General features: G+C 43.3%; 1 protein-coding gene across 1 annotated transcript in view; it reads left to right on the top strand.

The window, feature by feature from the left end:
- MTHFD1 (methylenetetrahydrofolate dehydrogenase (NADP+ dependent) 1, methenyltetrahydrofolate cyclohydrolase, formyltetrahydrofolate synthetase) overlaps positions 1 to 14504 on the top strand; it is a 60693-nt gene that overhangs the window by 35241 nt on the left and 10948 nt on the right. The window contains exons 12-22 of the mRNA XM_010846796.1: positions 96 to 232; positions 1946 to 1992; positions 2610 to 2717; positions 2850 to 2924; positions 5755 to 5857; positions 7949 to 8025; positions 8640 to 8780; positions 10270 to 10338; positions 10594 to 10705; positions 10799 to 10938; positions 13389 to 13430. Of these exons, the coding sequence (XP_010845098.1) occupies positions 96 to 232; positions 1946 to 1992; positions 2610 to 2717; positions 2850 to 2924; positions 5755 to 5857; positions 7949 to 8025; positions 8640 to 8780; positions 10270 to 10338; positions 10594 to 10705; positions 10799 to 10938; positions 13389 to 13430 (1051 nt within the window). The remainder of the gene's footprint in view (positions 1 to 95; positions 233 to 1945; positions 1993 to 2609; positions 2718 to 2849; positions 2925 to 5754; positions 5858 to 7948; positions 8026 to 8639; positions 8781 to 10269; positions 10339 to 10593; positions 10706 to 10798; positions 10939 to 13388; positions 13431 to 14504) is intronic.

The raw sequence follows: 14504 nt of genomic DNA, 5'->3' as shown, positions 1-14504 counted from the left end.
GAGTCATTCTCTAGGCTCTGTTAGATCTGACTTACTGATACACATGAATTTAATTTATCTAAACTTAATTTTCCTTTTCTGCTTTCATCTTGAAGAATCACTCCAACACCCCTGGGAGAGGGGAAAAGCACAACCACGATTGGGTTGGTGCAGGCCCTTGGCGCCCATCTCCATCAGAATGTCTTTGCATGTGTGCGACAGCCTTCTCAGGGGCCCACCTTTGGGATAAAAGGTATTTTTTTAAAAATTATTTATTTTCAATTGGAGGAGGAATAAAATGTATAAGTGGGACCAGACTTGGGCGGCCAGAGGGCACCTGCCTCTCCTTTAGTCCTCTGGCCCACTTGGCCCATGAACATCTGGGGGGCAGTGGTCTTCAACTCGTTTAGACACTAGATGGAGCTTCATTACACCCCGTCATGGTACTTCTGCTGAAAGCTTTCATCATCTCACCCCAGTTCCTACTGTCACTGTCTGACACCGCACAGGGATTCCTGGATTGGGTGATACATAGCCAGGAGTGCTTTTATATGACTGATAGTCGATTGTCATAGTAAAAAGTAAAGGTAATCATAACTGCTTCCCAGGGGCTTCCCAGGTGGCACTAATGGTAAAGAATCCACCTGCCAATTTAGGAGATGCAGGAGATGCAGGTTCAATCCCTGGGTCAGTAAGATCCCCTGGAGGAGGAAATGACAACCCACTCCAGTATTCTTGCCTGGATAATTCCATGGGCAGAGAAGTCTGGCTGGCTAATGTCCATGGGGCCGCAAAGAGTCGGACGCAACTGAGCACACAGTCCCAACTGCTGATCACCATGCTGACTTTTCTAGAGACAAAGACAAACCCCACAGATGTTCCACACTGAGAGAATAAGAAAAGCCTACACTTGTTGAGTATTAGGCTCCACGCCAGGTTTTTTGCTAAGCGGTTTATGCCTATTTCTTCTAAGATAGTTTTATCACCACTTACAACAGTAACAGCTGGAATTCAGAGGAGCTTGGTCAAGGCACTATCGAGTCCCAGGGAGAGCCCCCGCGTCTATCTCAAGGTCTAAGATAATACCATCAACACAGTGTTTCTTCTGATGAGATGAAAACACAACATCAGTAACTGTATTTTACTTTCAGTTTTTGGTAGCAGCAATACTCCAAACATCTTTTCGTAATTAAAATTAAAATTATATTTTTATTAACTATAATGGGTTAGCTCAGAGTTAGCTTCATCATTCGCTTGGTGATAGGGTATCATATATTCTCCTTACTCTCATTACCATTCTTCAGCCTGTTGTTTAGCTATAAGCCCGTTGACTTAGTTCTGCTTTTGAGCTTGTCTTAACAACTCCCTTTTAGCTCAGAATGAGCCTTTTCCTGTTTATTGAACCCAGTATGGGCCAGCAAAAATCTAGCACTTAAGCTGTTTTCCACCATATGTGTCCTATTTAGGAAGAATTGCAGTCTCTGTGTTTATGTTGGTGTGTGTATTTTAAATATTCCTTTTTTTAAAATGCCAGAATAGCAGTTATGAGGGTAGGAAATTGAACAGGTTTGTCTTTATGTAACCGTCGGCTGGGTTTTTTAACAAATGTTAGGAATCACGGGGAACCTGTTTTTAAAGATAATGAGTAGGTATGTATGTGTTCATGGTTTTGTCAGTTAGAGTCACATTTCAGTTGAGAGACTATTCAGCATGAACAAGAGCGAGTGGTTTAGTCTGGTAAAGAAAATTAAGAAGCACTTGTTCAGATCTGTCCAAATGTTTGTAAAAAGTAAACAAATAATACTTGGTAAAGAAAATTAAGAATCACTTATTCAAATCTGTCCAAATATTTGTAAAAAGTAAATAATACGTGAGGCAGTTACAAAAACCAATTTGCTTTCATTTGATTTTCAAGTTATGAAGAAGTGTGCTTAACCTGAGTCCTCACCCTTGACCTGTCCTCTAGGTGGCGCTGCAGGCGGTGGCTACTCTCAGGTCATTCCTATGGAAGAGGTAACGCAGTCCAGGATTTGGCTGAATCAGATCTTTTATTATAGATTTTCCTTCCTGGAAATGAAGTCTGTCACAGAGATCTTAGTAGACAAACGACTCGTTTGCTCAGCAGAAGCAATACTTAGAAGAAAAACATCTTAATTTGTAAACTTCTAAACATCTTACTTTTTTGATATGACAAGGACTTCAAAGCCTGGCTTTCAGTGGAAATCACATTAAGCAAGCGATCAGATGTGGCACAAGAGAGGGGAAAACCAACATGCAGTGAATTCCAAGTACTAACCACAGAAGTGGGAGCAGCATACAGGAATGGAGCTCCAGTGTACTCCTTGCTCACTGCTGAAAGCTCATGAGTGTGTCCTTTCTAATCCAGTGTCGCTATTGATCCCAGTGGTGTGGCATTGGTGGTTACTAGCCAGGTCTCTTAGGGAAGGTCCCAGTTCCTTCTGAGGACAGATGGGCATTGTTCTCAAGGGCTGTTGGGTGTTTGTCCACTAGCTGTGCTCCCGTCAGTTTTCCATTGGCTTTACCATAGGGATAGGTTTGGTCATGATAGGTTGACTGTTGGAAAGATACAAAGAAGTTTTAAGACTGATGTGGCTTCCACCCTATTGTAGTTTAATCTCCACCTCACTGGTGACATCCATGCCATCACTGCAGCTAATAACCTTGTGGCCGCAGCCATCGATGCCCGTATGTTCCATGAAGAGACCCAGACAGACAAGGTAGGCTGCTCAGACCCCACAGGCACTTTCAGAAGGTTTGAATTAATGTTGGCCCAATGGGTGCTGATAATGCAGGTAGCCAGGCAGTGAGGTTCTTTTCACTTAAAAACTCTTGCGCTCCTTTTCTTTAAGGCTCTTTTTAATCGTTTGGTGCCATCAGTAAATGGAGTGAGAAAGTTCTCCAATGTCCAAATCCGGAGGTTGCGGGTAAGCCTTTTCCTTGTTCTTTTTTGTTATTATGTGAAATTAGGTGATTGATAATCTCCTTAGAGTAGCCTATTTTGGACAGGTTGATTTAGTAATCATAAGGTCATGATATACACAGCGGAGATTGGTGGCAGAGGTTGTTTCTCATTTGTCTGTGAGTTTTTAGTGAAAAAAGCAGAAATATGACAACCTGCCCTCAGCTAAGAAAAAGAATGACACTTCCTTTACAGCATGGGTGTAGGAGTCAGGATGCCAGCATGGCAGTTTCTGGAGTTTCAGTACTTGCTCATCCCAGCATTGGGAGCTTAGCAAGGTTATTACTTCTGTATTTTATTTGAATCTCTAATGCAAATATATAGTTATTAAACATACACTGTACTGTATGACCCAGAAATTCTACCTCTAGGTATTTCCCCAAGAGAAATGCAAACTTTTATGTGTATCATATAAAAACATGAATTTTTGGGGCAGCTCTATTAATACTCTGCAAAATCTAGAAACAATCCAAATGGCCTTCAGTGAATGAATGGATAAACAAACTGGTACATCCGTACCATGAATGAATGAATGAACTGATACAACAACTTGAATGAATCCCAAGGGCATTATGTTTTTGTGGAAGAAAATGTCTCAAACGGTTGCATACCGTATGCTTGCATTTATTTATATGACAATCTCAAAAGACAGAGCTATAGTGATGAAGAACAGGTCAGTGGGTGCCAGCAGTTACGGGTCAGGGACAGTGTGACTATAAAGGGGTAGCACAAGGGAATTTTAAAAATAAAACTCAAAAGTATATTCCTGTGTTACTTTTACATATGCAAGAAATATTGTACATCTATAAATATTAGACTGCCTGGCACATGTAAGCATTCAGTAAATGGTATGTGCTGCCTTGTTACCAATATTAGTTACACTCACCTTATTTTTAATTTTTTGCAACTTATATTTTGATGCTGTAAGAGTAGTACACAAGCTCCCTTGTACCCAGATGCAGTCATTGTTTGCATTTTGCCCTACTTACTGTACAGTGCTGTCACATTGATGCATATGCATTTTTCTCTAGACATGAGAAAAACTGACTTTCACACAGTTTGATATTGCTTAGCTTCTCTTGTTTTCACACCTCCCAAAAAACACTATGCAGAAAATAAGTCAGCTCCTACCTTGTTATGTCAGAGAATTGTGTTCTGCAAGTATGGTGGAAGGAGCAGGCAACTGATCTTAACCTTTGTTGGTAGAACTTTCTGTCAATGTGTGGGGAGGGGTTGGACTCAGTGTTTAAATGATCCTTTAAAAAGCTCTAGGGTTTGAAAACGAGGGATTTGTCCGTGGCCACAGAACCCCTCGACAGGTTAGAACGAGAACATTGGTCCCCTGTTTCCTGGTTCCCAAACTTTCTCTCTTGAACTTTGTTTTCTCAGTCTAACCCCCTGGCTTAGTCAAGAGTGGGTTGTCAGGACTTCCCTGGTGGTCCAGTGGCTAAGACTCCATACTTCCAAGGCAGGGGGTCTGGGTTCGATGCCTGCTCAGGGAACTAGATCCCACGTGCTGCAACCAAGAGTTTGCATACTACAACTAAAGATGCCGCAATGAAGATCAAAGGTCCCGCATGCCGCAGCCAAGACCCAGTGCAACCAAAGAAGTAAAAAAGAGTGGATGATCAACCACAGATTCACAACTTAGCAACTGAGGGTTTTGCTGACCTCTGTGAACAATAGCACGTTCCAGGCTTGTGAGGCTGTTTGACAAGCCCGTGAGCACCAACTCTGAAAACACACCTGAGGTTTGAAAACAAAGTCCTATTGGCATAGGAAGGAAACTACGGGAAGAGTAGGGCTTGCTGGGGCCACTCAGCTCTACTAAGAGTTATGAGAAAAGGAGGGTATGTTTTAAAGGAATTTTCCATTTCAGGATGTGACCACGGTACACATTGTAAATAGACAAATTTCCAACTTCCATGAGGAGGAAGAGACAAAGCTTTCTTGTGCCTTTTGAAACAGTAAGAAGGCAGTAAACAATAGGACTACTTCAAAAGCATGTACTGTGCTAGAGCGATGTTTTTTCTTTTCCTCTGCATTGAAAAGACTATCCCTTTATATATTTCAAAAGATTAGCATATTATTTTTTTTAAAAAACATTAAAAGTGATTTCCATTGATTTTTATTGATTGCTACTTGTTTTGGCCATTTCTGGTTTTGCATTTGACTTGGACTTCTCAGTTGTTTGATTGAAAAAGCTTTGCACTTCTTTTCCTTTCAATATGTTTGCATATGGTGAATTAGTATGACATGTTTTGGTCACTGTGCTTACATAAGGCTTTGGTTTAGGGAAATGCCTCTGGTGTTCAGTAATAGGGACAAATGTGTTACTCATGCCTTGGTACATGTGTGAGTGGTATTAATAAAGATTTAGCTAAAGGGATCATAATTTGCCCTTCTGAATTTAACATGGTTTATATTTCCTAGACTTATAACCTAAAATATATGGTTTATATTTAAGACTTCCCTGGTGGTTCAGATGGTAAAGCGTCTGTCTACAATGCGGGAGACCTGGGTTCAATCCCTGGGTCGGGAAGATTCCCTGGAGAAGGAAATGGCAACCCACTCCAGTACTCTTGCCTAGAAAATCCCATGGACGGAGGAGCCTGGTGCAGGCTGCTGCCCATGGGGTCGCAAAGAGTCGGACACAACTTCACTTTCACTTTCATTTTCACTTTCATATTTCCTAGAGGGGACCCTATCTGGAGCGAAGGATAAAAATCTTTTTTAAAATTTATTTGCTTTGTTTGTTTTGTCTTATTTTTGTTTTAATTTTTTTATCTCTTCAGAGACTAGGCATTGAAAAGACTGACCCTGCCACACTGACAGATGAAGAGATAAACAGATTTGCAAGATTGGACATTGATCCAGAAACTATCACTTGGCAAAGAGGTACCAGAGCAGGGCGTACGCCCCATGGGTTCAGTTATGCCGCACACCCCATGCCCTCCCTAAAAGGTGGTAAAACAGGAGGTCCAGAGCTTGGGTATTCTTGTGTTCATGGTTAAGGGCTGACCAAGATGGCAACTTACTCCTTTTCCTGGCCACCTCTACCAGTCTCTCTCCTTATTAGCTGTAATCAAACCTGCTTTTGTTTGGTCAGTTGGACATTTTGCTGGCTTTGCAGTGTTCATTGGTGTGAGGATGGTTTTAAGGAAGTTCATGCACAAACCAGAAGTAACATTTTTGCAAGTTCCATTTTATACGGCAAGTTTTGGTGTCATGAAGTACAGAAGTAATGTTTAATCACTTCTTGAATCATGTTGCCCTTTATTCTTAGAATTCTTGTCTGGCATAAGTGACTTGATTTTTCTTGTAGCTCTGGAGCTTGCCTACTCATTTTTGCCTCATTTTGTTAAACTCTCTTTTAACAAAATAGGTAGCCTTGTAGGTCTAAACATTTAGCAAGTTGAAGAGTGAGTTGCCTGGTTTCCCTGCCATATGTTGCCTTTCTTTATATCAGCCAGCATGGCTTAGTTTTTTATTTTGTACCAACAGTGCATCCATGCAAACTCTATCATTACTGAGAAGGAATTTTTATCCAGGTGCACAGAATGCAGCTAACAAGTAATTTATTGACTGTTTTTGTGATTGTGATTGGCCCAATAACTGTGCTAGCTAATGGCATTTTTAAGGTAACTCTCTTAGCATCTAATCTACACTGATATTTCTCTTCCTTTGTTTCAGTAGCTTTAACCCTATGGTATAATACTTTGTGAGGAGTAAAGATCCAGTTTGAAAATTTGGTATCTCCTTCACTTTTCCTTTGCTTTATATGTAATTTCATGCTTTCTGAGAAGGTAGAAGTAGACAAGGGAAAAAATAGATCATACCCATTGGCTGTTTTATACACAGAAATTAGATACAAGGAACTTGACACTATTTATAAAAAAAAAAGGATAAACTCCAACAACTCATTACATCCTTCACTGTCAAAATGGGGTTGTATGTGTGTCTCCAAGTGCTGTACAAGACGCTGCTCTTAGTGTTTAAATATGGTATTATGGGAAAAAATTTAGCATGTTATCCAGTACCTTAAAAAAGCCTCTCCTCTTTGATGCACCCTAAAAGTGTGAACGGGTTTGCCACTGTTGTTCGTTTTGTGTTTTGTTGCTATTTTTGGCATGTCATACAAAAAACAAAGTGAAAGTGAAAAGTGAAGTCGCTCAGTCGTGTCCGACTCTTTTCGACCCCATAGACTGTAGCCTACCAGGTTCCTCTGTCCATGGGATCTTCCAGGCAATAGTACTGGAGTGGATTGCCATTTCCTTCTCCAGGGGATCTTCCCAACCCAGGGCTCGAACCCGGGTCTCCTGCATTATAGACAGATGCTTTACCGTCTGAGCCACCAGAGAAGTCCACAAAAATTGGGAATATATTAAAATGTTCACCATAGTTAGACCTAGGCGGTGGGATTAAGAGTAGTTAGCAGATTGATCTAAGCCGTGTTTTCCAAGGGTATGCAATTGGATCGATGTTGTGCCATCAGAATGGAAACTATTCCATCTGCACATACTAAGGAAAGAGCTGGTCTGTCACCCAGCCTGCTTCAAAAGGCCTTGCCCTTGCCCTGTGTTTATGGCCCCTGTGGTTCTCAGGGTTGTGTAAAATCAGTGAGTCATCCCATGGAACAGCACAAACCTTGGCCTTTTGAAACAGTGTGACCTACTCTGTTTTCTGTGGAATTTGGAATATGCTTTGAAACAGAGTCCAGATTTCTAGTTATTAATAATTGTTTGAATTCTGTAGAAAGCATAAACAAAGCCACTCTACAATCCTGTCCTTGATTCCTGCACATTAACAGTATGTGAACATCATTTCTAAACTTGAACCCATATTCTAGCTTTACCATAAAATTTGAAATCAAATAGTCATTAAGTTAGACTTGTTGCTTTACAATTCTGCAAGTTCCTTTAACTCTGTGGTCCTTTTTCCTTTCTGCTGTGTCTACCGTATCTTCTGCGTCTTCCCTTTCTCCTGTAGTGCTGGATACCAACGATAGATTCCTGAGGAAGATCACAATTGGACAGGCTCCAACGGAGAAGGGGCACTCACGGACGGTAAGTGTTCCTTTCTAAGTAGATTAGTTCATGGGGACTGGATCCTTGCTGCTTCTCTCCTCCTCCGTCCTTTCCCGATCGATTGATTCTGCCGGGTGTTGTTCCGCCTTCTTCCTTTTAAAGTGGGAGCGAGTAGGTGTGTGGCATTGAGCGCTCTTGACAGCTTTTGCAGTAAACCCCATGTGTCACCTATGTATTTTCCCCCAACATTTTCTCCTAGAGGTGGAGAGCCCCCAGTGAATATCCTTGCACACAAATTGATTAAAATGGCTTCTTTTTTGTGGCCGTCTTGCAGTATGTTTCTTTAGTGTGAGAGCTTCCGTGTCAGTCCCTGTATGTTAGGGAAACCGTAATCACAGAACCACAAGCTGCCTCCAGAAGGATTGTTGGTCCTTCTGGGACTTTTATTTCTAAAAACTGTCTATTCAAAGTCTTGGAATATTTAATTACAAACTTGTTTGCTCTTAGGGGATTATTTATTTTCATTAAGTTCTTCGTGTACTGTTCTTTTATTCTGTCCTTTTAAGTTATTTGTTTAAGCCTAGGATGTAAAGAGAATCCACACTTGTAGGTTTAACACAGTTTTCCTTATTGCGTCTTTTCCCTGCCAACAGGCCCAGTTTGATATCTCCGTGGCCAGTGAAATCATGGCTGTCCTGGCTCTCACCAGTTCTCTAGAAGACATGAGAGAGAGACTGGGCAAAATGGTGGTGGCGTCCAGCAAGAAAGGGGAGCCCATCAGTACTGAGGATCTGGTGGGTCCCGGGGTGATTCCTCTGTGTCTGTATTCCCAGCCTCTCTCAGCAGCTACCGGTAACACAAACTATGGTGGAGTTAAGATACTGCAGTTAACTAATGAAGTCATATGATCTTTTTACTTGGTAAATAAATATGAAATTTATAAAAAACACTTCCACAGAAAGTGACAGGCAGTATGCTCCAGTAACAGACCACAGTTTTCAGATGGTTTGAGCATTTATATTCAACCTGTGAATATTTCCAAGAGAGGGTGTCTGACTTCAGTTTCAGAGAGCATCAAGAGTCCCAAGTCTAAGTCCCTTAGAACTGAGCTTAGCGTCCCACCCCGGCCCCTCCCCGCAACAGGCCTCCTTGCGCAGAGACCTCTCATCATGAGGCTCATTGGCCCCATATCCACACTGATGATCATATTAGAAACAGCTCAACCAGGTCTTCTAATGATCTTACTTGGCTAGTTGTCCAGGTCAGGATTATTTCTGAACTGTCTACATGGTAATATGAAGTTTGAAATGAGATAATCTCTAGATTAATTTTTAAAAAGCCTGTTTGTGTTGACACACACCAAAATGGTTGGTCTACAATTAGTGGTATGTCAGATGAATTCAGAAAGGGGGGGAAATACTAATTTTTTATTTTCACAGTTTCTGTATGTAAAAACAAAAATTGCTTTAAATTTTTACACCAAACCAGAAACCTAGAAACTCATGGAAATTGAAATCTATACCTTTATCTTACATTGATACCAGTTTGTTCATCCGTGGTTGGATGGCTTAAAAGAGGGTCCTGATATATGAGAGCTGATGTTGAACTCCTGGGTAAATTTCAGTTTAAGGTACGGGACGTGCATGCATGTTAAGTCGCTTCAGTCGTGTCCAACTCTTTGCAACCCTATGGGCTGTAGCCCATCAGACTCCTCTGTCCATGGGATTCTCCAGGCAAGAATACTGGAGTGGGTTACCATTCCCTTCTCCAGGGTACCTTCCCAACCCAGGGATCAAACCTGTGTCTCCTGCAGCTCCAGCATTGCAGGTAGATTTTTTTTTTTTTTTTTTACCACTGAGCCACAGGAGAAGCCCCAGGTTAAATTTGGAGAGGCCCCAAGACACACATGTTAAATTTGGTTTATAGCCATTTCAGTCCAGACACCACAGAATTACCTATACTTCAGTATTCTAGGAACTAGTGTCTTCATGCTGTCTAAAATGGATTCCCCACATGGATCAGTAACCAGAGCTTCACTGAGATGCTTGTTTCCAGGGTTACACATTTTTCCAGAACTTACATGTGAATGTCATTTTCATTCTCTATTCTTCTTTAAGGTATTTGGTAGCTTTATAAGTACATGAATGACTGGTCTAGTTTAGGTAAAAATATTCATTAGTCCAAGATGGCCAAAAATGGAAAACCTAAGAATGTTGAATTTTGGCTTCAAAAGGGAGGGTTTTTTCCTGGTGGGAATTAACCGTTTGTGCTTTTGTTTTGTAGGGAGTGAGTGGAGCATTGACGGTCCTTATGAAAGACGCCATCAAGCCCAATCTCATGCAGACATTAGAGGTGAGCAGAGTGACTCCCGCCGTCCTGGACTGGTTAGAAAGCACAGTGTCCTTAGGGAGATACTTCTTTTCCTGATCATCTCTTTATTCCCATTCTTCTCACAGTTATGACTGGGAGTTCACTGAAATATAAAAGAGGTGGCTTCATACTTGCCCTTTTTCTTTTGGATGCCAACTAATTTTGGTTCCCCTTGACCGAATGGTCCCTTTTGAAGCAGGATTGGCAGCTTTGCTCATGATGTCTTGCTTTCCACAGGGCACTCCAGTGTTTGTTCACGCTGGGCCGTTTGCCAACATCGCACACGGGAATTCCTCCATCATTGCAGACAGGATTGCACTCAAGCTTGTCGGTCCCAAAGGGTTTGTAGGCAAGTACTTTTGCAAAATCAGTGATAGACCATTTTTCTTTCAGCATCAAAGGAGTTGGGGTAGCATTTTTACAGTTGCTTTTGTCCTTACAGTGACTGAAGCAGGATTCGGAGCAGACATTGGAATGGAAAAGTTCTTTAACATCAAATGCCGGTATTCTGGTCTCCGCCCGCACGTGGTGGTGCTTGTCGCCACTGTCAGGGCTCTGAAAATGCACGGAGGTGGCCCCACGGTGAGAATCAGGGATTGGAAGGGTCTGATTCTCAGACATGTTCTGAAGGCTAAAAGGAAGCTGATGACTCCTGCCTGTTTCTTCATTAAGCTGCTCTTATCCTTAAGATTATTAGGGTACCAAAGCAGGGCACGTCCACATGGCTCTTGTGCTGGCCGTCTCATCACTCACAGGTAGTCCCTGCTCTTGGAGAGGGCCAAGTTTGGCCTCGTGGCCTACCTTTCTGAGGAAAACACCTGATGATATCCAAACCCCTCCAAGGACATGTGCTTGGCTATATTTACCGAAAAACTCCTTTCTGTTCGGACTGTTCTTTTTACATCTGAGTCCCATTCCCTCTAATGGTGCTGCTGGCAGCCAGCCAGCCAACCCATTTAGCTTGAGATAGAGGTCAGCGTGCCAGGCAGGACTGATAACAGCCTGGGCTGGGGAGAGGAAGAGAAGAGGGGTAGGTATGCTGGGACTGCCTCCAGTGATGGGGGAAACAGGTGATCACGGTTTTCCTTCAGCTCTATCCTGAAACTGTGTTTTCCTCTCTTCACACTGCTTAGAAATTGTACTTTTTGCTCTATTGTTGGGTTTCCCAAGTGGCTCAGACGGTAAAGAATCCACCTGTAATACAGGAGACCCAGTTTGATCCCTGGATCGGGAAGATCCCCTGGAGAAGGGAATGGCAGCCCATTCCAGTATTCTTGCCTGGAGAATCCCATGGACAGAGGAGCCTGGTGGGCTACAGTCTGGGGCGGCAAAGAGTCGGACACGACTGAGTGACGAACACTGTCACTGTTGTAACCTTTTATTCAGCGTGTACATGTGAAGATACGGCTCTCTCTTTCAGGAATTAGTTGATGAAGTATTAAATTCCTATCCTCTGGGAGCTAGTCTTGTAGCTTGAGCAGTCAGACCTCCCTCATCTGCAGAAGAAAATCACTGTTTTCTTAGTGTAGTGATCAGGGCTTTTCCTGATAGAGCAGTTCTCAAGAATGTTGGCCTCAGACCTTCCTGACACACTTAAAATTATTAAAGGCCTAAAAGAACTTTTGTTTAGGTGAGTTGTGTATACTGATATTTACCAAAGTAGGAATTAAATTTTAGCATAAATATTAACATAATTAAATGCTTATATAAACAGTTTTTTTAAGTGACTATTTTCCAAAACAACATTTGGGCATTGTATGTTTTTCAGATCTCTTCAGTGTCTGGCTTAATCAAAGACTGCTGGATTCTCATCTTCAGCATTTGATCTGTTGTGATGTCACATAATCTGTGGGCAAATCCATTGTAGACTTCCTGAGGGAATGAGAGTGAAAAGAGCCATAATATCTTAGGGTTATGGAAGTAGTCCTGACCTCTTGGACCCCAGGAAAGGTTTAGGTCCCCACTAAGGGGAGAACCACCGCCGCCACAGCCCAGCACACCTCTCTGGTCCTCCTCGTCCTGTGGCCCTCCTAACCCAGGACGTCCCTTTCTGCTGGGCTGCAGGATGGACTCCCTTTCTCTTCCTTATCATAACCAGCGTTTCTCCTCCTCCATCCTCTCACTCATCCTCACGCCCTTGTGCCTCCCTTCCTCCTGATCTCATGGTCTGAGGAATCACGTGAGCGTGTCACCTGGCCGCACTGAGAGGAGAGCTTTTCACACAGCTCTGTTGGGAGGCTGGCCCGCTGCTCCTGTACCTCCTGGAGCCATGTGAGGCCCGGAGAGTGGGATCAGGTCCCAGCTTCCTGCCCCACTTCTCTGAGGCCCCTTTTGGAGGTGGAGCACCGTGGTGTCTCTGAGGAAAGGGAGCAGAGCACTCGGAAGGTTTGTTAGTCTGTTGCCCAGCCGGGTCCCTGGGACCGGCGCCTGCACCCTCACGCACTTCCCTGTGCATACAGTAGGCCCCACCAGGTACCTCTGTAACCGTAGAGGAAGAAAATCTTTGTGTGTTGTTTCCCTCTTGTTTGTACTGCTCACGTGCCCCAGTTCAGCCCCCACGCACCATTCCACAAGGTGTGGGCTGGCTTGGTGGACCGGCTCATGAATACATTGCTGGGCGCATCTCAGACTCCACAGCGGACGTCTCAGGGTGGCTCTTGCAGGGCTGACAGCTGCCTTTTTCCCTATACTCAGCCCTACTTCCACCCCCACTGCTGTGTGCTTCGCAGGGAAACACATTGCTTCCCCCACCCGCCTTCATAGATTCGTCCCTTCTGTCTTTAATTCAGTTCATGAAGGTCTCCCACCCTGCTCACAGCAGTGACTTTTGTTCTGTGCCGTAGTTTTGGTCATTTGCTCTAAATCCTTAAGGCAGGAAACAGCTTTCTACTGCTGTATATCCTCCACCCCACCCCCCAGCCCCCTGCCCCAAGGATGCAGTTTCTGGCTTTGAACAGATGGCAAAGCACTGTTAGAAGCTAAAATTTTACTGTAAGTAAAAATGCCTCTGACTTTGCTGCTTTATCTTCCAGGTTACTGCTGGACTTCCGCTTCCCAAGGCCTACATAGAGGAGGTAACTTCAGTCACTTCTCATTGCTTGCCCTAGGATGCACCACATTCCAAGTCAGCATTTCTCAGCCTGGCATATCTGGAAATGAGTGGGTTGTCATATGACCCAGGGCTGTTCCTGGGAGCAAGGGGCCCATAGTGTGCTGAACAACTGCACTAAATGAAACAGGGAAGAAATGCCTCATAAAACAGTTGCCTACATAGGCTACCGGTAAAACCACTCCCCTAGACCAGTGGTTGATTCTCAACCAGAAGCAGTTCCCCCATCCTAGGATATTTGGGAATGTCTAGAGACATTTATTTTTGATTGTTACAACTGGAGGTGGGGAGTGCTACTGGCATTCAGAGCGTAGAGGCCAGGGTTGTTGCTAAAGAGGGAAGCTATGATTTGTAGGATACCCCCCACTACAAAGAAATAAGGAACCATGCACTAATCTAGTGGAAGTTTCCTTGTCTTCCCTGCATTGACCGGTTGATTTGTAAATGCCATTCAAATCAGAGGCAAGTAGGGGGATTTTCTCAAATGCTTTTTTCTCTGCAGATTTAAATTCATAGTCAAGGGCCAAGATGGGATCAGCACCCTGGTTATTTTTCTAAGCAAGGTTTTCATAAACTGATATGGTTTATAGCAGTAAGCAGGAGCTCAAAGAATTGTGAGTGTAGAGCTTCTCATGTTCGTATCATTTACCATCGAGAAGCATCTCTGGCGCCAGTTTGGGGTGGTCTTGAGAGAGGTGCGGGCACCATGTGAGACGGTAAGGTCAGCGGCTATCACCGTTGATTCAAGTTCTCTGCCTTTTTTGGAGGCTTTTAAATTGTCAGACAGTGCAGGGTCACTTTTCAGCCCCCAAATGAAGTAATTCAAAAGCAGCTAGCAAAGCATTGCTGGTGCCTTCAGCCTGCCTGTCTTCTGAGTTATGATTTGCCTTTTATGGTCATTTGTGTGATTCATGCGTAGGAGGGGAATTCACAGTTCTGGCCCTTCTGCCACCCCGCAGCCTTTCCTGTGTCTAATTAGAGTGACTGCCCCTCACTGGCCCAGCTGGTGTCTTCATTTAAGAAATTCGCCTTATTTAAA

The sequence above is a fragment of the Bison bison genome, unplaced genomic scaffold (assembly GCF_000754665.1).
Source record: "Bison bison bison isolate TAMUID 2011002044 unplaced genomic scaffold, Bison_UMD1.0 scf7180017864239, whole genome shotgun sequence".
Lineage (NCBI taxonomy): Eukaryota > Metazoa > Chordata > Mammalia > Artiodactyla > Bovidae > Bison > Bison bison.
Note: the sequence above shows the minus strand (reverse complement) of the source record. Positions and strands in the feature narration are given on the sequence as shown.